At 36.9% G+C, this 23,033-nt stretch overlaps 3 protein-coding genes across 10 annotated transcripts; 1 reads left to right on the top strand and 2 right to left on the bottom strand.

The window, feature by feature from the left end:
- Positions 1–149: 149 nt before the first annotated feature.
- Positions 150–3,718, top strand: LOC121811450 (ubiquitin carboxyl-terminal hydrolase 2-like). The gene is made up of 6 exons (XM_042212307.1): positions 150–281; positions 563–611; positions 1,581–1,627; positions 2,352–2,398; positions 2,521–2,623; positions 2,708–3,718. The coding sequence occupies exons 2-6, from the start codon at positions 581–583 to the stop codon at positions 3,482–3,484; spliced, it is 1,005 nt and encodes a 334-aa protein (XP_042068241.1). The 5' UTR covers positions 150–281; positions 563–580; the 3' UTR covers positions 3,485–3,718.
- A 2,938-nt stretch (positions 3,719–6,656) lies between these two features.
- On the bottom strand, positions 6,657–19,090 carry LOC121811367 (phospholipase SGR2-like). 7 transcript variants are annotated; one of them, XM_042212209.1, is made up of 22 exons: positions 18,888–19,090; positions 18,579–18,785; positions 17,461–17,561; positions 17,142–17,333; positions 15,492–15,647; positions 15,151–15,222; positions 14,880–15,032; positions 14,039–14,089; positions 12,651–12,821; positions 10,907–11,056; positions 10,396–10,461; positions 9,786–10,250; positions 9,654–9,708; positions 9,413–9,546; positions 9,198–9,270; positions 8,535–8,637; positions 8,359–8,452; positions 8,222–8,284; positions 7,597–7,642; positions 7,374–7,477; positions 7,229–7,275; positions 6,657–7,143 (listed from the first exon to the last, which is right to left on the bottom strand). In XM_042212209.1, the coding sequence occupies exons 2-22, from the start codon at positions 18,781–18,783 to the stop codon at positions 6,909–6,911; spliced, it is 2,736 nt and encodes a 911-aa protein (XP_042068143.1). In that variant the 5' UTR covers positions 18,784–18,785; positions 18,888–19,090; the 3' UTR covers positions 6,657–6,908. The 7 variants fall into 7 exon arrangements, 5 of the variants coding, with proteins under 5 accessions (XP_042068143.1, XP_042068144.1, XP_042068145.1 ...); XM_042212210.1 differs by having other exon boundaries at positions 9,413–9,534; XM_042212211.1 differs by lacking the exon at positions 8,222–8,284.
- A 1,226-nt stretch (positions 19,091–20,316) lies between these two features.
- Positions 20,317–22,371, bottom strand: LOC121810927 (CBS domain-containing protein CBSX3, mitochondrial-like). Of its 2 annotated transcripts, none has more exons than XM_042211665.1 (6): positions 22,234–22,371; positions 21,386–21,654; positions 21,165–21,252; positions 20,994–21,067; positions 20,846–20,906; positions 20,317–20,771 (listed from the first exon to the last, which is right to left on the bottom strand). In XM_042211665.1, the coding sequence occupies exons 2-6, from the start codon at positions 21,641–21,643 to the stop codon at positions 20,629–20,631; spliced, it is 624 nt and encodes a 207-aa protein (XP_042067599.1). In that variant the 5' UTR covers positions 21,644–21,654; positions 22,234–22,371; the 3' UTR covers positions 20,317–20,628. The 2 variants fall into 2 exon arrangements, with proteins under 2 accessions (XP_042067599.1, XP_042067600.1); XM_042211666.1 differs by having other exon boundaries at positions 22,241–22,341.
- Between the last annotated feature and the right edge of the window lie 662 nt (positions 22,372–23,033).

The raw sequence follows: 23,033 nt of genomic DNA, 5'->3' as shown, positions 1-23,033 counted from the left end.
TAGTTACAAGAAAAATATTTACCTAACTAATTAATCAACCAACAAAGATATTGACATTTGTCTAGCTTTTAAAATATCTTTGTTTATACTTTTTAGGTCAAAAATAAAAATTATATTTTTAATGTACGTATTGCATAGTCTACGGGTTGCCGACCCGGCCCGGTCCGGTCCGACTTTGATATGGTAACAAACAGTGTACACCGAAATCCATAAAGTTTCTAACGAAGAAAGCTCCTTGTCGCCGCTTACTGCTCAGCCACCTCCTCCGCCGCGAGTTTTAGGTATGCTTCCGTTTCTCCAATTTAACACAACTACACTACTAGATTTCAATCGAAACAAATTTCAAATAAAACCAAGGAGTGCGAGTTAGCTATTTTTCCAGCTATAATAAAAATTTGGGTGAAGGTTTGCTTGCCCTCTTCAATTTATTTTGCATATTCGTGTGCTTCAACGGTTAATTTGTATCTTACCACTGTTGCATCAATTTGAATGATATCTATGATGGTTTCTGTTCTAATACCTAATTTTCGTGTTCCCCTAACTTTATTTTATTATTTTGCAGTGATTTTGATATACAATCATGTCTTGGTGCACCATTGAATCGGATCCTGGTATATTTTAATTTCGAAATTCAATGTCTAAAATTTCTTCGGTGTTGGAAAAAGTTAATGTAAAAGGAATTACTACTTGTTGTATGATATGATATGTGATCATGTGTTATTGTAAAGAGAAATTTTTTGGACATTGAAAGTAGCCTCATTTTTATCAAAGGCATCTGACGAGCATGAGATTTCTGTTTTTTTCTCAAGCTTGTATGTGTTAGGCCCTTCAAAGCTCATCTAGAAACGAAACAAAGATAATAATTTGTTCCTCTTTCTTTCTGAATCATAAGAAACCTCAGTCTGTTGTCCGAGGTTTATTGATTGGTTGGGGATGTAATTATGGTTTTGTACTTTTAAGCATATTTGCTGTTATTGTGAAATGCAGTGTTGTTTGTATCAGATTATTGACTTGTTCTGACCCCAATTTGTCAACCCTGGCTATAGAATGCCTAGTGCAAGAGGTCTACAACATTGGGGTTACTAAAAAGCTGATGACAAAGCTCTATGACTTTGTCATGGCATAGTGAACTGAGAGTTTCGTCTCAGTAGCAGATATCATGTTCATAGTTGTATCATAAAGGGATGCTCAAGGAAATTTAGAAATTGGTCTGTATTTGTAAGTGAAGGCTCACTAAGAGGCTGGTGTTGAAATCATCCTAATATGCATGAGCCAATTGAGTGTTTCTAACAAGCCCTACAATTAAGTGTTTCTGACAATCTGTCATAGGAATATGTGTTCAGTTTGTCTGATGTTCTTCAATAAGAGCTCATGAAGTATGTTAAAGTTTCTTATGCACCATACATGTCTATGCGTATTTATATGTATGTTATTTCTATATCCTCTAATGCTAGAATTACATATTTGAGTACATTCAGGAGCTTTTCTCTAACGGAAAATAAATACTTCCATTCATGTTCTTGAATTTCTTTTGCCTTGTTAGAATGATACATATAATTATAAATTTTTTTGCACTACAGGTGTTTTCACTGAACTTATACAGCAGATGCAAGTGAAAGGCGTTCAGGTATTATTCTGCCAAATATATGCATTTAGGCCTGGTTCATTTCCATTGAATCAATGTCCGGCTTACTTCCTTCATTGGATGCAAGTTCCAAGTGAACTATCTTTGACTAGCTAATAAAGGAGAATCCGTTCTAACACCCAATATTACGGATACGGAAAAGAAGAGAGCAAACGAACTCATCAATCTTACTCCGATTCCCAACTTATTTAATGGTGCAATTATATGGGTGTCACATTCAGATTTCATAACTTCCAATAAGTTTTGAATGAAAGCAGTTTGTAATTGATTGCTCTTGGCGATTGATTAATTGTTACAATTTTTAACGAGATTAATTGTTAGGTGGAGAAAGTTGATCAATCAGACTGGTCTTATTTGATTAAGAGTATATTTTTATTTTTGAGTGAGATAAGCATAACTCAGTTAAAAGTTAGCTGTTTCCTTAGTCCTTGTATGCCTTGCCATAGTTGTCGCTGGTCATCTAGCTTTGCCCTAATGGTAAGAAGAATGGGTTAATTGAATTATCGTGAGCGTTTCATCATCTCTAGGCTCTAGGATATCTGATAATAATGTTTGCTGTCTTGTAATGAGCTCATTTGCCCAAAATTTTGTCTTGTTTTGTTTTCAAAGTAGAATGAGGTTGAGATGCTGTCGCCACTTGTTTTTGTAATTACTTGGCAGATTTTTTAGCAATCAAGTATTTATTTCAATTACTATGCTCAAACAGGTCGAGGAGTTGTATTCTTTGGATCTTGATTTACTAGACCATCTAAGGTAAACTTCATGCATATCACTTTGTTCAATTAATATCGTGATTCTATTTTTTCCACCTGCTTTTAAAGTTGAGCTCTTATGTTATTGGCTCTGGGTTTCGTTTCTGTCTCTTTTGCGGACAGGCCAGTTTATGGGCTAATATTCCTCTTTAAATGGCGTGCGGGAGAAAAGGATGACCATCCTGTAATAAAGGATCCAAACCCAAACTTGTTTTTTGCCAGCCAGGTTAGTATCCATAACCAGAATCTTAGGTCAAAATTGGAAAAATTTTGTGAGTGCTTCAATATTTCTTGCAATATACAACTGCAGGTAATAAATAATGCCTGTGCAACCCAAGCAATCCTGTCAATTCTGCTGAACAGCCCTGATGTTGATATTGGATCAGAGTTGTCAGCGCTGAAGGAATTCACAAAAAACTTCCCGCCCGAGCTCAAGGGGTTAGCTATCAATAACAGTGAAGCAATCCGCACAGCGCACAATAGTTTTGCCAGACCTGAGCCCTTTGTTCCCGAAGAACAGAGAACATCTGGAAAAGACGATGATGTATATCACTTCATAAGCTATATACCGGTTGATGGGGTACTTTACGAGCTTGATGGACTGAAAGAGGGACCTATAAGCCTCGGCCCATGCCCTGTTGGGGGGCAAGGCGATATGGAATGGTTACGCTTGGTACAACCTGTGATTCAGGAACGCATTGAGAGATATTCCCAAAATGAAATAAGATTCAATCTATTGGCCATAGTAAAGAACAGAAAAGAAGTTTACACAGCTGAGCTCAAAGAACTCCAGAGGAAGAGGGAACGAATCCTCCAACAACTTGGCGCATTGCAGTCAGAGAGAATGGTAGACGGAAGTGCTGTGGATGCGCTTAACATGTCACTTTCAGAGATAAACGCTGGGATTGAAGCTGCGACTGAGAAGATAGTGATGGAGGAGGAGAAGTTCAAGAAATGGAGAACCGAAAACATCCGTCGAAAGCACAATTACATACCCTTTCTCTTCAACTTCTTGAAGATCCTTGCTGAAAAGAAGCAGTTGAGACCTCTCATAGAAAAGGCCAAACAGAAGGCTTCCAAATCTTGAAGGGGCATATCTATACAGGCCAACTTTGGAAAAAGCTGTTAATGTTAAGATTTTGCTTTTTTTTGCAAGCATGACTTTTCTTTATGTGGTTATGTCTAGTAGATTTTTGAGGATGTTATTTACCTTATATCTACAGGCCAACTTTGGAAAAAGCTGTTAATGTTAAACATACATGACTTATCTACAGTCTTCTAAATGGTCATTATCTATTTAATACTCCAGATCTTTGGATCCTATTTCTCTCGAAATCTATTACTCCTACTTGCTACTTGGAAGTCATTCTCGGTTGATGTGTATTTTTCAAATACTATCAATTTAAACTCTAAATATATGTGTGATTCCAAAAAATTTACTGGAAAATCATGCAGTTTAGTTTAATTCTGTTCAGTCCCACGTGTTTGAAAATCAATCGCTATATCATGACTTGAAAATTTTTCGCAATTATTCTAGTATTTCGCAATTATTCCATGTCTAATATTCTCGATCTGGGTCTTATTGATGTAATATATACAATGGTGGATCTATATGGGGAGTGTTAAGGGGCAATGGCCCTCCTTAGTACAGTATATTTTATTTATGGTAATTTATTATTTAAATTTTTTTAAAAAATACAATTTTCTTTATAAGTGTACCACCTCGAATTTATAAAATTTCTTTATAGATATATTTTTACGCCCGTTGGATTAAATTCCTGGCTTGACATAATTTTTTAGGTGGCGCAAGCAACTGTAGAAGAGTGAAGCAATAACAAAATCCCAACCATTTTTACAAAAAATAAAAAAAATCTAACTATTTCATAAACTTAAAAACACACTAATTTTCCATCAAAGATCATGCTTGAGGAAATTATTATGCAAATCTTGCTAGACAACCCGAATTCCAATTAGAATAAACCTCATATTCCTCACTGATTGCAATCTTCCAGAAAACAAAAATTACTAATTAATTTCTTGAATAAAAAAACGCATAATGAAATAACAACAGTGAGAGTGGGTGAAAAGAGGCAGAGAACTCAATAGTTCACAAACTCGATACTAACCTACAAAAGTTTTGGTCTCATTTTCTGTACTGCGAAGGAAGTTGCCCACAATATTTGAAATAGATACTGAAATAAGATAGAAGCCCAAATGTCTGAGTACGAAAAAGGAGGAACCGACTTATGGAGAAGGAACAAGCAATCTGACAATCATATTTTCGCATGTTTAATTTTTCCTATTTTCTTTTGCTTACTAGTGTATACGTTCGATCGTATCTGAATGCATTTAGAGTGTCCACAGTGGGAGAGCCGCGCCCGCGGCTTGGTACGCGTCCCCCTACTGCAGAGAGCCGAGAGACGCGGCTGAGGGCCGAGAGCAGAGAGAGAGCATCGGCCCTCCACTGCAGCGGGCCACGTTTCGCGGCTGGGCCGCGACATAATATTTTTTAAAAATTTTTGAAAATTATTTTATAAATATTACTTCCATTTCCATTTTTTTCACTCCATTTTACACTTCCAATCCCCAATTCAAACAACACTCTTTCCAATCTATTTCAATTCAACTTTTGAATTATGGATTCCGACGATGAACAGTTCCAAGAAGTGGTAGATCTGGAGTTCCAAAACCTTGTTGCAGCGGTACAACGTGAAGCTGACGAGGCGGAGGCGGCGGTGGCGGTCCCTCGGCCGTTCTATCATCGGCGGTATATCGACCGTGACCATGCCGGGGCTGACCGCCGGTTGATGGAAGACTACTTCAATGAGAACTCCCGTTATCCGCCAGAAATTTTCCGTCGGCGATTCAGAATGTCGCAAAATCTCTTCGTCCATATAGCGACCTGTTTGGCGCAGCGGTTCAAGTGCTTCAACTTGCGATATGATGCCACCGGCCGACCCGGCTTGTCGACATACCAGAAGTGTACGGTGGCAATTAGGCAGCTTGCCTATGCCGGGCCCGCCGACATGTTCGACGAATACCTACAGATGGGCGAAACGACTGCCCTACAGACGTTGAGGCAGTTTTGTAGGGGCATTAAGGATATCTTCAAAGGGGAGTATCTACGGAAGCCAACGGCCGATGATTGCCAGCAACTGATTGATATGCACGGGACGGTACATCATTTTCCAGGGATGTTGGGGAGCATCGATTGCATGCACTGGAAGTGGCGGAACTGCCCGGTGGCTTGGAAGAGGCAGTTCACTTCTGGTTTCAAAGGTCGACATCCCACGATGATCCTGGAAGCCATTGCTGATTATCGCTTGCGAATCTGGCATGCGTATTTTGGGGTCGCTGGGTCGAACAACGACATCAACGTTCTACGTTCGTCCCACTTGTTCAATGACGAGAGCCGGGGTGAGGGTCCGCAAGTTAGATTCATGGCCAACGGCACGCAGTACAACATGAGATACTATTTGGCCGATGGGATATACCCTCGTTGGCCCGTGTTTGTGAAGTCGATCCGACAACCCGTTGGGCCGAAGCAAACCTACTTCTCGAAAAAACAAGAGGGTGCTAGGAAGGATGTTGAGCGAGCTTTTGGTGTCCTCCAAGCGCGATGGGCCATCATACGGTGCCCGGTTCGACAATGGCACGAAAATTATGTATCAGACATCATGACTGCATGTATCATATTGCACAATATGATAATAGCTGACGAAGGATTTGCTGCAGAGCGATGGACACCGAAAGATGGTGCTAGTTCGAGCTCGGGTACTGCCATGAAGCCCCTGCAGATGAGTGTACCACGTACTAATGAATACTTGATCCAGCAGTACACCGATATGCGGAGCCAAATATCGCATACATCACTGCAGGCTGATATGGTTGAAGAGGTCTGGAACCGTAGAAGGAGCGCCGCAGAGTGATATGGGTTTTCGGGTTATTGTTTTTAAACTAGAAAACTTTCGTTGTATAATTTTCCTAATTTAATATAGTACAACGAAGTTCTTGTTAATTTTTTTTTATTCCAAATTATTTTATTTTAATTAAAATTATAAATATAATAAATTGTAGTCTAATAAAATTTATTGAACTTAAATTAAAAATATCATTTAAAAAGGCAATCAATTTTTATTTTTTGTAGAGAGCCACATTTCGTGGCCCTCTTTGTTTTTATAGTTTTGTTAATTTACCATTGCGGAGGGCCACAAGAGAGCCACAAATGGTGGCCGGGCCAACTTTGGTGGCCTTCATGATTTATATAAGTATTTGACACTAGAGCAATACTTGAGAAATATATGCACAAGGAAAGCTCAAAAGCGTTACTTTTTAGGAATGCTCAAAGCCTCAATCTCCTTGCTACTATTCACTAGCCATATTTCCCAACCTGCATTTTCCTTTCTGAGCATACCAATCGCCTGCTAAAAAATCTAATCAAAACTAACCGCAGTTGAAGTCGATGAAGCATATGTAGTGACTAGTGAACGTGGAACCTCAAAATTGACAATTCAGTGCTTTTTGGACATTTTCTTCACTTGGTAGGAGAAATGCTTTATGAAGACGTTATCAGCAAACGTCAATGGGAGCTCTTCGCCGAGTATCTCCCTCTGTTTAGACCACCCCTTCAAGCTACTCCTCGAGCTGCCTTCCAGCTCCTCACTGCTCAAATTCGGTTCCTCTGCTACGTCCCTGTATAAGTGCCGTAGCATGAAGAGAGCCGTGTCGTAGTCTCTCCAGTAGTTTCTGACAAAAATCGATTTCACCTCAGTTTCGACAACACTGTAGAAGCTAACAAAGCAAATGTCTCAATCAGAATGGTGAAGCTTACGTGTGCGCCCCGATGGTTGATACATACGGATGCCGGAAGGTTTTATCCTGCATTAGCAAAGAAAATAAGAGAGTTACACCATGATACAATTTTTCAGACGGATGTTGTGATTTGGACGAAGTTGGACATCAGTGATAGCACATACTTGCAATACATGATCAACTCGCCCGTCTCTACTTCCCGTAAGCCTATTCATCATGATCATACCGTATGATCTCTCATTCTTTTTATGACTGCTAGCAGATTGCTCTGCAATAGGGCAAATACATTGCAGTAAATTTAGCACAAAGAAAAAGTAGAGCCTCTACATCTCGATACAAGGAGTGGGTAAGCAGAAATTTTAAATCTAATGGCTTTAAAGAACTTACCATCCTCATCATCTGACCTAGATTCGCATAGTGTTAGCACTTTAACCTACATAGGAGCACTTAACTCATTAATTAAGCTTTCAGTAAGACTCACAAATAAATCCAATCATGTGATTCACATATGTAAATATGTACTGTATTGATGCAGTGCTTAACATATAGTATTACTTGCAAACAGAGCAGAATTTGAGCTAACTTGTCACAGCATGATTGCCAGAAAATTCTTTGGCGAAGCAGAACTGTGCAAAGCTCCTTAAAAATACTTACTCCTAACGCTCGAGCATAATGTTGGGCTTAATTTCAATTGAAGGATATCATATTGTGTTTCTTAATTGCCTGGAAAAAGCAAAAGATAGAAGAAATGATAGGTCCTTAACAATTAAGATCCAGCATTCAATTCTCAATTATATTGTAGTTCATACGCTTGTAATCATAAGCAATTTGGTAAGTTATTCAACAAAACAAATATAAGTAACAAGTTATCATGCCTGAACCTATTGACACGATCAAGAAATGTAATTTTTGCCGCTGCATCAAATAACTTTCCAGATGCCTACTTACAGAAGAATTGCCAAAAATTAAGGTGATTTCTGAAATAATAGTAAGAAAACCAACAATTACCTACCCTAACTCTGCTAAAGTGATTCCTTACTGCCTGAGAACACGATGCTAAGCGTTCTTTGAATTCCTGTTTAACATTATATCAAAACCAAAAATCAAGGAGGAACTAACCCACAAGCATTCAAGACAACAGTTCCTTACCTTGAGCACAACATACAGCCGTTTCCCACCCCTGTGATAAGGAATAATGACAGGAGGTTTGTGCATAATTTCTTCACAGACGAGTGGTTCAATTCTGTGGCAAATAAATAATATGTGAAAATGAAGCTTATCACAAGGAGTTATAACTATTCTAATTGAAGGGGTAGAAGACATGCCTATATGCTACAGGATCAAATGGATGGAAGATATTAAACATTTGCCGACATGCTGGCATCTCTTCATTTATATTTTTCTCTTTCCAATACTCTTTCCCTTTGCCTAGCAATGCAAACATCAGGAGATATTCTAGTCAACTGTACCCAAATCCATCAGACTGTAAGAAAAACAACCAAGTATGACAGTAAGTCATGGAAAACCCAGAAAATAATGCTTCGTTCTAACTTCTAAAGAAGGCCCAAAAGACTAATATGACTCGACTGTGCAAAGCATTTTTTCCACAATTTCAGGGCAGTGTTAACTCCACAGGAAGGATGAACCTTTTGTGTGTATGTATTCCCCAGCATTGTAATGTCCATTTGGAACGATTAGTAGTGACGGACGTGTAAGAACAGTTGATGCTAAACCCAGCCAACTTAATGCAGCTATTATTTGTTAACAAACCAATCAATGCGACCAAAATGGAGAAATATTTCAGAAGTGAATAGTGAAATCCATAGAAATCAAATATATGCTCTGATCTATGTAATGATAAACTATACATTTTTTCCATGATGCTCTCATCTCTCATGCTTAAAGAGAACTTCCACACTACCTAAAAGGAGAAGTAGAAGGTCAAGAAAGAAAATAGTATAGCCACTTTCAAAAGCATCAGTTATTACCAATCCCAATACGAACATTTCGAAGGGAGAGAAAAACTCCAAGAGGAGACCCAACTGCAAAGAATGTGTCAACCTGACATCAAAGTAATGTGTATTATTCAACCTATGAACTTCTATATATATATATATGGAAGACGATCAAGATGTTTTTGGAGAGGGTGTACGCGATATGTAAACAGAAAGAAAGATATTTTCAAAGAGAGAGAAGATGTTACTTTGAATTCTAACTTTGTATATCTGATCTGAGGGGTATAACTCTTCAAACAATCTCTATGCCCATGCTGACGTCTCTTAGGATCAGACTGGTTTACGTCTGAGGAATTCTTCTTTGCATTCACTGATAGTACCTCTTATCAATTACGGGACATTGGTGTTTAAGATCAATGAGAATACTTAAGACAAACAAGTACAGTCCAAAAAAGCATTTGAAACTACACTGAAACTGCATATTCATACCTTTGCCATAACAATCAGCTTCAAACTCTTTGACTTTTGCTTTTAGCAAATCTTTCTGAGACAATGAAACTATGGTAAGAAGCATACGAAGATATTGAGGCAAGCACACAAAGCTAAGTCATCACTAATTACCTCTTCCATCAATAACCTAATTTTATCAGCTTTACTACGATGAAAATTTTCTGTACTGTCGTCGAACAGTACAGCATCAGTTCTCATGGTATCGGGTTCATTTATCGGGTCATTTTTATTGAAATCCATGTCATATAAACTGTGGAAAAGTTCATCGGCATTTCCACCCAATGATGATAAATCAGACTCTGATGATATCGGAGGCCCCAATGGATTGGAAGTTCCCTCTGTAGGCTCTTCTACAAGATCCATGTTCTCACTTAAAACATTCTCTGAGCTCTCACACCGAGAATTTGAGTTGGGACTGTTATTAGATGTTAAATTATTCCTGACAGAATGAGGAATATTGTTTTTATTTTTTTCTTTGTACATCCACTCCATTGGGAATGGTGAGGTCAAAGTCTCTTGATGACAAAGGATGTCATAAGACAGTACACTACCCAGAGAGTGACCATAAATTGAAACCTACATAAATTGGAATCACTATTAGACAACTAAAATCGGGTGACATGTTTGGATAAGTCTAATTATAATTATACTATTATATAGATAGTTGAACATATTTTCTTTGGCCATATAGATAGTTGAACATATTTTCTTTGGCCAATACCTTTCCATCATAACCAGGATTCCTCTTCAAAAACTTCAGATATAATTTGTTAAGTTGGTTGGATACCTGGACATGCCATGTAAACAGCTAAAATTAACAGACCGAACGTAAGGTAATCAACTGTTTGGTAGGAGACATAATACTCCAGATAAAAAGCAGAAGTATTCTCTGCTTGATAGGATGCTGAAGACCATAAACAAAATGCTAGCAGAATTAAGAGCAGAAACACAATATTGATATATTTCAATCAACAATTTTTCCCACAATGGAGGATAACTGGGTTATCAAACCATATAAATGATACTCCACTTACTATAATAAATATATAGGTACCTATTTCGCATGTTTTGATATGATTATAAAATCAACTATGACCTTTAGTAACACACGGAAATCACAATTTCTGAGAAAACACAGATGTTAAAACCAGAAAAAAAAACATCTACATATCTAGAAAAAGAAAGTGAAGTCAGTGAATAGTGTAGAAAAGAGATCATCAGAAGCTAGTTACCGAATCTATTATCTCTTGACAGTATATTGGGCTCATATAGTATAGGACATCATGAACGGTTGCACTCAACATCCTGCGTAGCCCTCGGACGCCATCCAAAGTAATTTTCTCAACTGCAGCTTCTCCACTGAGAGTCAATCCCTTCCTCCACTGTCAAAAGCAAAAAGTATTATACTACTATTATTACAACGAAACAAACAAATTTCATGACTAAAGAAGTTGGGGTACATGAGATGAGTCATTCTGAGAAGACAAACTAATAATGATAACAGCATTACGAACATTGGTTCTCATAAGCATCAGGATGGTATTGCAAGCAAAAAAAGTTGTTACTATGCCTTGAATCTGTATAGTTTGCCGCTAGCCAAAGTCAGCGAGTCAGGGGGTCAAGGGGGGCGACGCCCCCTTGCCTGGGGTCCGGGGGGGCGGAGTGCCCCCGGCCCGATTACCACGTAAATTCTGTGTCTCTTTAGGTTTCTGTTTATCTCGATTACACAATTGCTCTATTCTGTCACAACAAAAGTAAAGCATAAAACTAAAATAAAAATAAAAATTTGCAATAGTAGCCGTCTTAACAGAATCCTCATGGATTGGTAATTAACTAGAATATCTCAAAACAACTCATGGATACTAAAGAACATATTTTCAACCAGAGACCATATTGTTCTTTGCTCTTCTGCAGGCCTATCTCAACAGCTATGAGGATGATGCTAAGCTATTTTTTACAATAAGGCAAACAATTAGATCATCATTCTAATTTGATGAAGTATGTACTTAATGATATAGTGGGACAAAGAGGGGAAAAAAGTTGTTGATTTTTCACACCATCTCTTCAAGTGTATTTTATCTGTATGTGTCCCCCACCTTCAGCCAAGGAAAAAGCAGGCACCCTATATGTAAGAGTCTCCTTCCCAGGATATAAAGAAAAAGTGGGCTATGATTCAATGCTTTATCAACCAATGCACACACGACTCAGCAATAATTAGGATGTCAATTGATAGGTTAAGCACATGATGTTCTTAGCCCTGTAACTTTGGGAGAAGGGGTGCCTCCAAAGGGTCACAATGACCAGGCCTGGCTGACTATATACAAAAAAAACTAGCTACTTTTAAATTATTGTAAATTCTTTAGGGATCAACTGTAAGGAAAAGCCAAGCAGTTTCATCAATAAATTCGGAATAGTTTAGGTTCCACCAATCATCTTGTGGCCATCCACCATTTTAATAAACTCCTCTTCACGTGGCCAAACTAAACTTCATATGAAACCAATAAATGTTTTAAAAAAGTGTATGTATAGAAAAGATTTCCCTCCCCCACCTGGAAGGAGAAGAGAACTAGAAATGCAAGGCCAATAGTCCTTGCTGAGAAACCATCAATACAAATACTTGATGGGAATTATAGCTTTCCAAGATTATTCATATAAAATCTGTTTTAAAAGTTTACTGTTTGAGCACTATATGTGGTATCAAGCCCAAAATTATTTCTAGAACTTTAGTGCATATATATTCATAGCAAGGTCCACATATCTCAGTTTTGCATGTGTGTACGTGTGCGCACATCAATATCCAAAAAAATCTCCACATCAGTGTTGATACAGGAAAGGTCAGTCAAATAATTTCATAATATTTCACTTTGCAAAATCAGTTATATACAATGGTAAAGGTAAATGTTATCAAGAATGGCAACATGGACTAAAAAGAGGACAATCAAGTGGGATTCAGTAATAAACAGGGTAATAAACTACCTGGCATGGGATATAAAGTATTCGTTGAGTGGCAAGTTGATGAAAAGTAAGGTGCCTTTCAGCAACCCTTGCAGTTATAAGGCGAAAATCTCCAACATCATCCACCAAATTGGATTTCTCCAACCTTTGACCAATGCCGTGAACCATGAAGACTAAATGTCCAACAGGAACCTACACCAGAAAACAATCAGACACAGCTTGAAATAAAAGGAACTTTGCTTAATGGAAGATCATCACTGAACTAAATGCATAGTAAACTCAAGGACAGGAAAAGGAGAAAAACATCCTTCTAGAAATCCATACCGAGCCTTAGCATCGCCATAGTTCTATGATAAATACAAGCTGAAAAATTCAATGTTCAATATCACCATATTCGACTATTAAAAGTTTATAATGTATGTAACTCACTAAATATATGAGAACGAACATGCAAACATCTTAACATATAGTTCCTTGCAGTACTGGTTTCAGATCAATTTACATTGCTTGAATGATAAACGAGAGACATGCAAGTTATTTTCCATGAGAAACAGAATCGATCTATTCATCAATCAATGTCCACCATTTCAGGCATCCATCACGTCAACTTTACCATGTATGAGCTTTGAATGAGAAAACTCCAAGCTTGGTCAGGAAGGTGCCATAATGATCTCACAAGAATTGCTATCTAACAAAAACTTTCAGCAGTCTCATCCATGGACAAGAAATAGCTAAAGGCATCTCCATTTTACAGAAAACTTATACTACCACCGTCCATAAAAAATAGTCTTAGTAGTAAATGACACAAATTTTAATATAAAATTGGTAAAATAAGACAGAGATGGAGAGAAAAAGTGGTTGAAGTATTATTAGTGAAAATGGGACCCGCCTTATTAGAGAGAAAATTTTTACTCTAATAAGGCGGGTCCCATTTTCATGGAAGGAGGTAGTATCTATTTTACAGCAGAATTTATACTCATCCCCCAACCATCTGCTCTATTTTATATATAAAAAAAGGAATATTCCAGAATATTTTTGTTTATATGTTTAATCTTAATAATATGTAAAACGTATTTGCATCTCATGACTCATATTAAAACTCAATAATTATGAATGCAAAAAAAGACATAAGCAATGATATTAAATATTATAATAGGAGGAGCAAACATCGAGTCTTTTCATTTGGCCATTCAGAATCATTATACCTGTCCTGTTAAAGATGGTCTAACTCTGTTCTTACTTAAAAATGTGTCAATACATACAAAGAACTAGTCATTAATAAGAAAACATATTTTTGGTAGAGAAAGTATTCATCCATCAAACAACAATTTGTTTTGCCAATTGGCATACATATTTCTCACGTACTCTAAAAATTTCACACCAATATCCTCACTGAAATCTTGTCTCACCTGTGAACAGTAATCATCCATCTCTTCCTCCTGTTGTTGACGTAATTCATCCTGAAACAAAATGAAGAGTGAAGACAGTTGTAGCAACATTATTCAATAGTGACATCCACTATGAAGACTATAGGTAGTGGACAGTGGAAGTATAAAATATCAATATTCTTTTTCATCATCTCAACCTAGGTATTCATTTTCCCTAATATAGGATTTTAAAAAAGAGCGTTCTCTACTGTCTCTCTCTCTATGCGTCTCTCCCTCTCTTTGCAGTACATTTTTCCTTCTTCATCTTTGGTCTCTCTCAATATTGTATTCTCTAGAAACTTAATCTATGTGGTACATTTCTCTTCTTCAAGTCTTTCCCATGAATATGTCCTTTCCTTTTTTACGCCAGTTTGAATTGTGTTAATTAAGTAAAAAGGGGATCCGGAATTGTTTGGTAGTAGTTTGAAGTTTCCATAAAATTAGTCTTTAGTACCAATGATTGTTGAGTGTAGCCCTTCTCATAGCTGTGGCCCTCTTCAAGGTGACGTATCATTAGTTGTTTTATTTCCTAGTAGTTCAGTTTTATCAATTTGTGATCAGCACTTCTCTGTTCTTCGATATTCCCTGCCTGTCCCTTTGAGAATTTCAGCAATCCAACGCCTACTTCAATAGTTCTATCACTGTCAATAGCCAAGCCTATATCGATCATGGACCATAAATACTCTAGTAGATTAAGAAATCCTCTTCCACTCCAATCTTAGAGAAACGTAGTAGAAAATGACGCTAAGTTCCAAGAAATTAATAGGTAATCGGCATTCTAAGACATAGTTAGCCAACAATAATTACAAGTGAAATGAATTACCTGGGTTGGTTTCTGAGACTGAGGTGGAGCATATCCACGTCTTATGTTGATCCCATTCTTTCCGAATTTCACAACACCAGAAATTCCAGAAACATCTACACCTAGCCATGCTTTCCACGTATCATCTTCCCCAGTGAAAAGGGCATGTAGTCCCTAACCATAACATTGGCATTAGATGCGGTTACTTGTCATGTCCCTGAAGCCAGAAACCATATATAGCTTAACTTAAAAACTATGAAAAGTAATTTTAAATTAGAGCAGAAAGGCATACTGGAGTAGGGCCTTGTATATCAACTCGTGCAGCATAGAGACCTGACAATTGAAACGTTCTTCGGCGCCAAACCTGAATGCAGGCACCCAACCTTATTCAGGCTTTGAGATTAACTCGCGATAAAAAGAAAGTCATAACTAGACCAGTAAAGTCCATTAAATTAATCAGAGGCATAGAAAGAGCCTAAAAGACAATAGAGAAAAAAGGGGAAGGTTGGAATATAAATCAAAAAAATCAAGCACCTTTATCTACATAGTCTTCAGGAACATGGCAAGGCCCCATGCCCTTCTAATCTACTTGATTCACCACAAATACACCAATAAGAAGGGATTAGTGAGCACCTGATTGCGATATGCGTATTCCAACTGCTCAGAAACATCCTCGCGCAGTGGAAGCCAATCCAGACCACCTTTACAAGCAAACCAGTGGCCTCGTAGGACCCTGCGATTATGTCCATTCCAGTATACGGGAAAACAATGTCTCCTGACCAAATCCACCTGCACTAATTAAAACCGTTCAACATTTTACGCTTCTTCATTTATGCAGTGAACAAATGCACCCAATGGATGACGGATCTGCAAAATTTCTATACATTACATAATTGTTAAAGAGAATAGACATGCATTCTCAAAACAAATATGGGCAATATGATAAACCCACTTCAGCAGTAACTGGAAAGTATGAGCATAATATGTCAAGAGTGATAAAGAAAAATATGCATTGTTACCAAGAGTTGAAGATTCGTCTATCTAGAGCAAATTGAATCTCTACTGCAGAATGAAGTGTTTAGATGTCACAAAGTTTATTACAAAGATTTACCCACAAAAGTAAACCATAAGTCGTTTTGCAAAAAAATGAATTAGGGGCACAATTGTTGTTGTTCTGTTGACATATAATTATTGGTCCATGCAAATATATCCTACAGAACTTGATTACAGAAAGGGAAAATTTGTCAGTTATAGGATAGTACTTCTACTGTCAGTCCAAAATAAGATTTTATATGGTGCAACAAACAAAGAGCCAGACTGCCGTTGTATGTGATCAACCAGTGGAGGTACACATAGGAACTTTTAGGTGAATTTTTTTTTCATTGAACTTCATTATTTTCAAGATCCTTAATATTGGACTTGTCAAAGTTGAAATACACACACAAGTGACAGGCAAACTAGCACAACGAAGTGAATGAGCCCACAAGTTTTAATGGTGCAGATATCTATACATGTATATTGTATTTGTTGATGCATTTGCTTTATGATCAACATTCTCCATCCATATGATTATGTTTTTTCCATAAAAAGTTAATAGAGTGGGTTCAATCAAGCCCTATGGCCCCTATGTTCTACTCATTCATCAGAAGACCTGATATTTTGTTAGTTTTTAAAGTAACCCATTACGTAAAAACATAATGTAGCTGTTATTTGGCATCCCTACCTAAGGTAAGTGCCTTATTAGCATTGTTGCATTTCAATATCAGTTGGGATTGATCAAATTGGTATAAAGTCGGTCTATTTGATTAGTAGCAAAATTAAATCTCCCTTGAAGGATTACAACTCGGAATATTGCAGAATTCTTTGTTGGGGAGAGGGATTTAAAAGGACTAGGGGCACAACATGGAATAAACATAACTAGCTGAAATTACAATTCTAGAGTTACAACTGGTTGTTTACAGAATGCGTCTCACCCCCAAACCAAACCAAACCAAATGCAACAAGCCAGAAGGTAAAAGAGCATCCGGTTAACCAGCATATCTGCTTATTATTGTATTTCAAGCCCATTATCTGAATTAGCGTATAAAGTTTGTAGAACCAATAATGTACTTTGATTCCATTAAGCTATAAATGATGGTGAGCTACATATGAAAAGGCTATCAACTCTCCCTTTATAAAGTAGCCACCTCTCTTAAACGGACTACTACGGATCATAAGTATACCAAATATAACTATACCAAATACAACTATATCAATTGATAACACAATTGCATATAGCAATACCTCATATAGGCCTCCCTTTACAGGGACACCAACTCTTTCTTCGTCAGTTGAATATCGTTGGTTGGATTGTGGAGTTCCTGGCAGTGTTCTGTTTATATGTAAGGGTGACTTTGAAACAAAACTTGTCTCTATAGGGCCAGCGCTGCTCTCTGCACACTCTTTCCACCAGGTTGAAAGTAACTCATCCTCTCTCTGCAAATGTAGGAAATGGCATCAAGTAGAGTACTCATATCCAAGGCACATTATTTTCTATTCAAAATGAAAATAAGATATCCATGAGATATTGAGAAATCAACAAAACAGAAGAAAGTGGCATGACCTGCAAGAATGACGCCTCTATTGCAAGAGAATCCCTCATACCAAATCGAAAATAATCACCTTTTCCAACAATTTCTGTCTGAGGGACTGATGCAGCTAACTCTGAGAAAAACAAGAGGTACTGATCATTACCATATATTCCCTTTGTCCCACAAAATAGTGTATGCCTTGGTGTGGCATGGGTTTTAATAAAAGTTAGGTAGTGTATTTTGTGAGTGAAGAAAGGCCCCATGTTGTTGTTCTTTATGTTAGTTAACGCGGATAATGGTGACTGGTGAGTCATGTTTGTTTTTTATGTAAGTAGGTGTGCAAATGACGGTAAAGTATGAAGAAAGGTAAAAGTTAAGAAATGTGCACTATTTTGTGAAACACCCTAAAATGGAAAAGTATGCACGATTTTCTGGGAGGGAGTATGTATCATGAATATACACTAGAATTTTTTAATTAAATTACCTCCTCTTGAAATAACAATTAAGGTTTCTTAAATGATTCCCAGATGGACTCCGTTAATTTGTTATAAATGAGATACTATCATCGTCCAGACTCTCATTATAAATTGAAAATGGAGCTGGTATTGGCAGTCGAGTATGGAAACTAGTACAATCCAAGTATGGTCTCACATATTTTGTTATCTTTATTTCCACTGTAAACAAAGGATTGGACATAGTTGTACAACCAAATCCTTCAAAATTGCAGAAATTGACAATTTTGATTATGTGTGACTATATAAAGTCTTGTAGAGGTTGTACTTGTGAGCTTCTTGTGGATTTAGACCTTTTAATGAAGTCCCTAGTCCCTGCTGCTTTACTTCCCTATGCATTCTTTGACTATTGTTTAGTGACTCGGTGAGTAATTGAATGTCCTAGTAGTCATATGCACAGTGAATACCTAAAAAAGAACACAATGGATTTTGAAGTTCGCATAATTGCTTGGGTCCTGTTTTGAGATGACAAGAAGCAGATGCATAACTCCAATTCATCTATGGTTAAAATCAACTTTGGCACACAGCAATGCAGTGATAAACATGCATCAATTCGACACAACAACGGATTGCAAAGACAGTTTCCACCAAAAAATACAAGCATTTCAGAACAAAATGACAAAACAGTCGATACTCACCGTTTGGCGCCAACGGAGCCTTGCAAAAGTACCAGCGCACATCGCCGCCGTCGGAGGGACTGGTAGTACGCGCAAGATATTTCTGCCTCCCCTCACATTGCTCGATCTCACTAGACAACCGCATTATATTCAGCGGCGTATTCTTTAACATGTCGGGCGATGGCTCGTTCACCTCGCCGCCGGCAGCAGTGGCATCCGATTTCATTGCTACACGAAAATTAAAACAAACAGAAATAGTTGTTGATTTTCGTAGATATTTTCACAAGGCGAAACGTAGAAACACAAATTTTAGGAATCGACTCTGCTCACCAATTCGCCTTCTCAACTAGGCTTTATCAAATGATTTTGATCGGGATGAGAAACTACTAGTGAGAATTTGATAAGCACTCCGCAAACTATAATTCATAGACGTGTTAACAAAACCTTACGCAGCAATGATTTTATAAAACCAAATCAAAATGTACTCGTACAACGAATTCATAGACGTATTAATATTATTTTCAGTCACATGATTTCACATACTACGGATTGAATAATGTCAAGCTTGTTTGATCATGTAAATATTGAAATACTCAATCAGTAGTGTTTAGTATTACCTAGTACCTCCGTCCCGTATTAACTCTCACATTTATATTTCTACAATGATTTTATAAAAATGATATATTTAAAGTCGAGAAGTAATAAAGTATGAGAGATAAAATAATAAAATAGTTGTTCTCTCTCATACTTTATTATTTCTCGTATTTAACTATTTATTACTCACTCATTCCCACAATAATTGGTACTCTTATTGTTGGTATGGGTTTTAAGAAATGTAAAGAAAAATTGGTTGGAAAAGTTAGTAGAATGTGGGACCCACTTTTTTATATTGGTTTGATGTGAGTTAAGTGAGTTAGTGGAATGTGAGACCTACTTACTATTTATGGTTAAAATGAAGTGTGACAATTATTGTGGGACGGATCGAAATGGAAAAGAGTGACAATTATTGTGGAACGGATCGAAATGGAAAAGAGTGACAATTATTATGGGACGAGGGAGTATCATTTTTACAAAACGAGTGCAAAAAAATAAATGTGACAGTTAATGAGGGACGAAGGTAGTAACTTTTAATGCATAACTAAAGATCAAATCTCAATTGATTAGATTAAAAAAAGGAAGGTTGAATTGAGTTTTAAAATTTTTAAATTTGAAAACACAAAGTTCTCCCGTTTTAGTTTATAATAATTATGATTTATTTAAAATAAAATAAAACACCATAGTAAATGCCTTTATAGTGAATGATAGTGTTTTTAAAACCCATACAATCTCATCCTTCAATTTTTTTTATTTAATTTAAGATTTGGTCTCAAGTAATGCATTAAAACGTGGTTATACATTAACTAAAAGGGTGTGGTCGAGTATCATGTGACTTATTCATTCTTAATCAAATGGTAAGAGGATCGCTTTGGATATGGAGCCACTGGGCAATCGGAATACTACTATCAGAGTAGTATCTATTATGAGAGTGAGCTGTGTTGGATTTGAGTAGGATCATTTTACTTGTGTTGGATATTTGTGATTGCGATCGTTTCTCAATGGGGGTGGAGTAGTGTTAGACTTGTTCCATGATTTCTTGTGTGGAGACTGGCCTTTCCTCGAAATCTTGTTTCGCTTATAATTTTGGTAGCACATCATCTTATCTTATACTCTAGTACTGAATTTTCGTACAAATACATTCTAATATATAGAAATCGAAACCTACGGTAGAATATGCGTAACCTTCATTTTTTCTTTTTTTTGTCTCAATACTTGATACCTTGCTTGAAGGAATTCATCATTGTCCTGATGGTTCCCAAACTGGCAATAAATAAAACCACATAACACTTGGGCTAAGAAAACACTAGAAATAGCAGTTGACTTTGTGTGATCATCACACACATAATTAAAACAAAGCAGTCAGCTTAGAGTGCATATTATTACTGTTGAACTCCGTTTGACAGAGACACTCCAGTAGATTGATTCATGGGCCATGGCAGCAAAATATTTACAGCAATCTTTAGTCCCTCCATAGTTAGTATCCTCCCTGTATGAAGGCATTCAGACGGTTCAACTCATTGCGATGCTCGCTCACAACTGCACGAACCACATCTCCGATGGACACCATGCCAATCATTCCTCCTTCAGTGATCACCGGAATGTGCCTGATCCTATTATCTGCCAACCAAGAGTTTGAAGTAATTTTAGTCCAGACTGTTGCAGAAATCGCAAGTATCAATGGAAACTAGTACCTGTCATCAACTGCATTGCCTTGAGAACTTTTGTATCTGGTGTTACTGTGATCAGCTTGTTCTGCAATCAGTCAGTCCATTTAGAGTTTATTATGACCATTCGCGTGAACCCTAACAGAATATATGTATGTATAATATTTATGCATACCTCTTCAGTCATGATATCGCCAACTTTGGTTGACTTGGATGACCTTCCTTGGACAATGATTTTCCTCAGATAATCTAGATAAAAACAGCATCATAAAATCATCATATCTTGCACACACACGCACATTATTTTCAGTTTCCATTCAAAAAATATAGTTTTCGGTGATACTACCTCTCTCAGTGATGATCCCAGCAATAGACTTGTGCTCCCCAGCCACGGGTTTAACCACCACCAGAGCCCCAACATTGTGTTGAGTCATCTTCAATGAGAGCACACAAACACAAATTATAACTCTAGCCCCGATGGTGAAACGAAACAATGTAAAGATATCAAACAATTCGAGCTCAGAAAATTGCTAGTGAGGCATGTGGCGGAAGAGAGAAGTTATATACCGACTTGACAGCATCGTAGACAGTATCCTCCACGGTGCACCAGAGCCATGATCCATCTGCAGTTTTCCCTTTGTCTTGAAGAATATCGGAGATGGTGGTGCTCTCGAAGCCATGCTCCTCCATACGAGTAGCAGTCGTGGATTCGTGGCGTGCAAACATGAGAGAGAGAGCGGCTGGAGGCGCCACGAGCAGGTGGCGCAGGACTGCGCTCTTGATCACATTGCTATGTGAGAAAAAAGCTTGAATTCCTCCTTGCATTGTTGCTGGAACTGAGAGTAAGCATCACCGAAATTGAAGAATCAACCAGAGTTGCTTTTTATTAAAAAAAAGCACTATCAAAACTTGAAATTCACATTTTCATTTGGAAACAATGAACATATAAAACTATTCAACAAGAGTACAAGAGATTAAGGCTAAGAGGTTCAAGTATAAGCATAGATTTAAGTATTGTTGCATAAATCCTCTTGCCAATGGAAGATTTTGTTGCAGTAATGTAATTAAACCCTTTTTCTTCAATCTTCAAATATGCAGGAGGATCAGGTAATGCAAATTTTGTGTTTAAAAGATGTGATTCTAACCAGCACAAATTTTATAATCAGAAAATATGAGAGTGGTTTATTTTGCGACATGTATACAAACAGAAAATCAAGATCTATACATCTTACAAACAAGTGAGTGCAAATGTCATCTAATAAAATCTCTAAATTTTGCCTCTGCTATACCGAAACTCCTCAGTGGTAAAATTAGATCATCACTTTCTTGAAATACACACAAAATGAAGAAAATTTAACAGCAAAGCTTCAATTTTGGAGATCAACAAAGTGTAGAGATGGGATGAGGGATTTTACCTCTTACCGAAGTGAGATAATTGTTGAGTAAAGTTTGAGCAGAGGCAACAAAGTAATGAAAGCGAGAACAAAGGAGCAGATCATTTTTATTTTCAAGGTGAATCCGATCCCACAACTTCACTATCTGTCGGTCCTACTTTATATCCATTAAACACGTACATACAAGTAGAAGTATTGCTAATTATCTACTCCTATCATATTATCTATTTTAGAATTAAATTATGAAAGATTAGATTTCTAGATTTATGATCTTATTCAATAATATGTCACTAAGTCTTAGTGCTTCAAATATGTATAGTAAGACTTAGTGCTTCAAATATCTTAGGCTCCAATATTATAATTTTACTATAATATCTTTTTCTTTTTAACATCATTATCATATAATTATTCATCTAAAATTAAGTTGTGATACTATTTTAGTTGGAATGGTGGTTATGCCTCGTTATCATATAATTATTGATTTTCAAGTATGAGATTCTATAAACCAAACATAATACTTAGTACATATTCAATTGTGAGATATAATTTTTCAAACTGAACAAGTCTAAAATACATCAAATATACTACTCCTTCCGTCCCTCTGTAGTAGAGGCGTTTCATTTTGAGCACTCGTTTTGAAAAAAATATTAATAAATAGTTGAAGTTGAGAGAAAGTAAAGTAAAAAAGAGAATAATATAGTTAAGAGTCTTTACTATATTATTCTTTCTCTTATTTTACATTTTCTCTATTTTAATTATTTATTAACATTTTTTTCAAAATGAGTGCTGAAAATGAAATGTCTCTACTACAGAGGGACGGA

Source organism: Salvia splendens, chromosome 7 (genome assembly GCF_004379255.2).
Source record: "Salvia splendens isolate huo1 chromosome 7, SspV2, whole genome shotgun sequence".
Classification (NCBI taxonomy): domain Eukaryota; kingdom Viridiplantae; phylum Streptophyta; class Magnoliopsida; order Lamiales; family Lamiaceae; genus Salvia; species Salvia splendens.
This window is presented reverse-complemented; position numbering and strand designations above follow the sequence as displayed.

Coding starts and splice junctions, on each gene's coding strand:
- LOC121811450 (XM_042212307.1), top strand. CDS start 581: ATGTCTTGGTGCACCATTGAATCGGATCCTG. Junction 612..1,580: donor CACCATTGAATCGGATCCTG/GTATATTTTAAT, acceptor TTTGCACTACAG/GTGTTTTCACTGAACTTATA. Junction 1,628..2,351: donor TGCAAGTGAAAGGCGTTCAG/GTATTATTCTGC, acceptor ATGCTCAAACAG/GTCGAGGAGTTGTATTCTTT.
- LOC121811367 (XM_042212209.1), bottom strand. CDS start 18,783: ATGAAATCGGATGCCACTGCTGCCGGCGGCGAGGTGAACGAGCCATCG. Junction 9,709..9,785: donor TTAGGTTATTGATGGAAGAG/GTAATTAGTGAT, acceptor TCATTGTCTCAG/AAAGATTTGCTAAAAGCAAA. Junction 7,643..8,221: donor ATCACTTTAGCAGAGTTAGG/GTAGGTAATTGT, acceptor GCTCCTATGTAG/GTTAAAGTGCTAACACTATG.
- LOC121810927 (XM_042211665.1), bottom strand. CDS start 21,643: ATGCAAGGAGGAATTCAAGCTTTTTTCTCACATAGCAATGTGATCAAG. Junction 21,253..21,385: donor TCTACGATGCTGTCAAGTCG/GTATATAACTTC, acceptor CTCTCATTGAAG/ATGACTCAACACAATGTTGG. Junction 20,907..20,993: donor GCGATATCATGACTGAAGAG/GTATGCATAAAT, acceptor GACTGATTGCAG/AACAAGCTGATCACAGTAAC.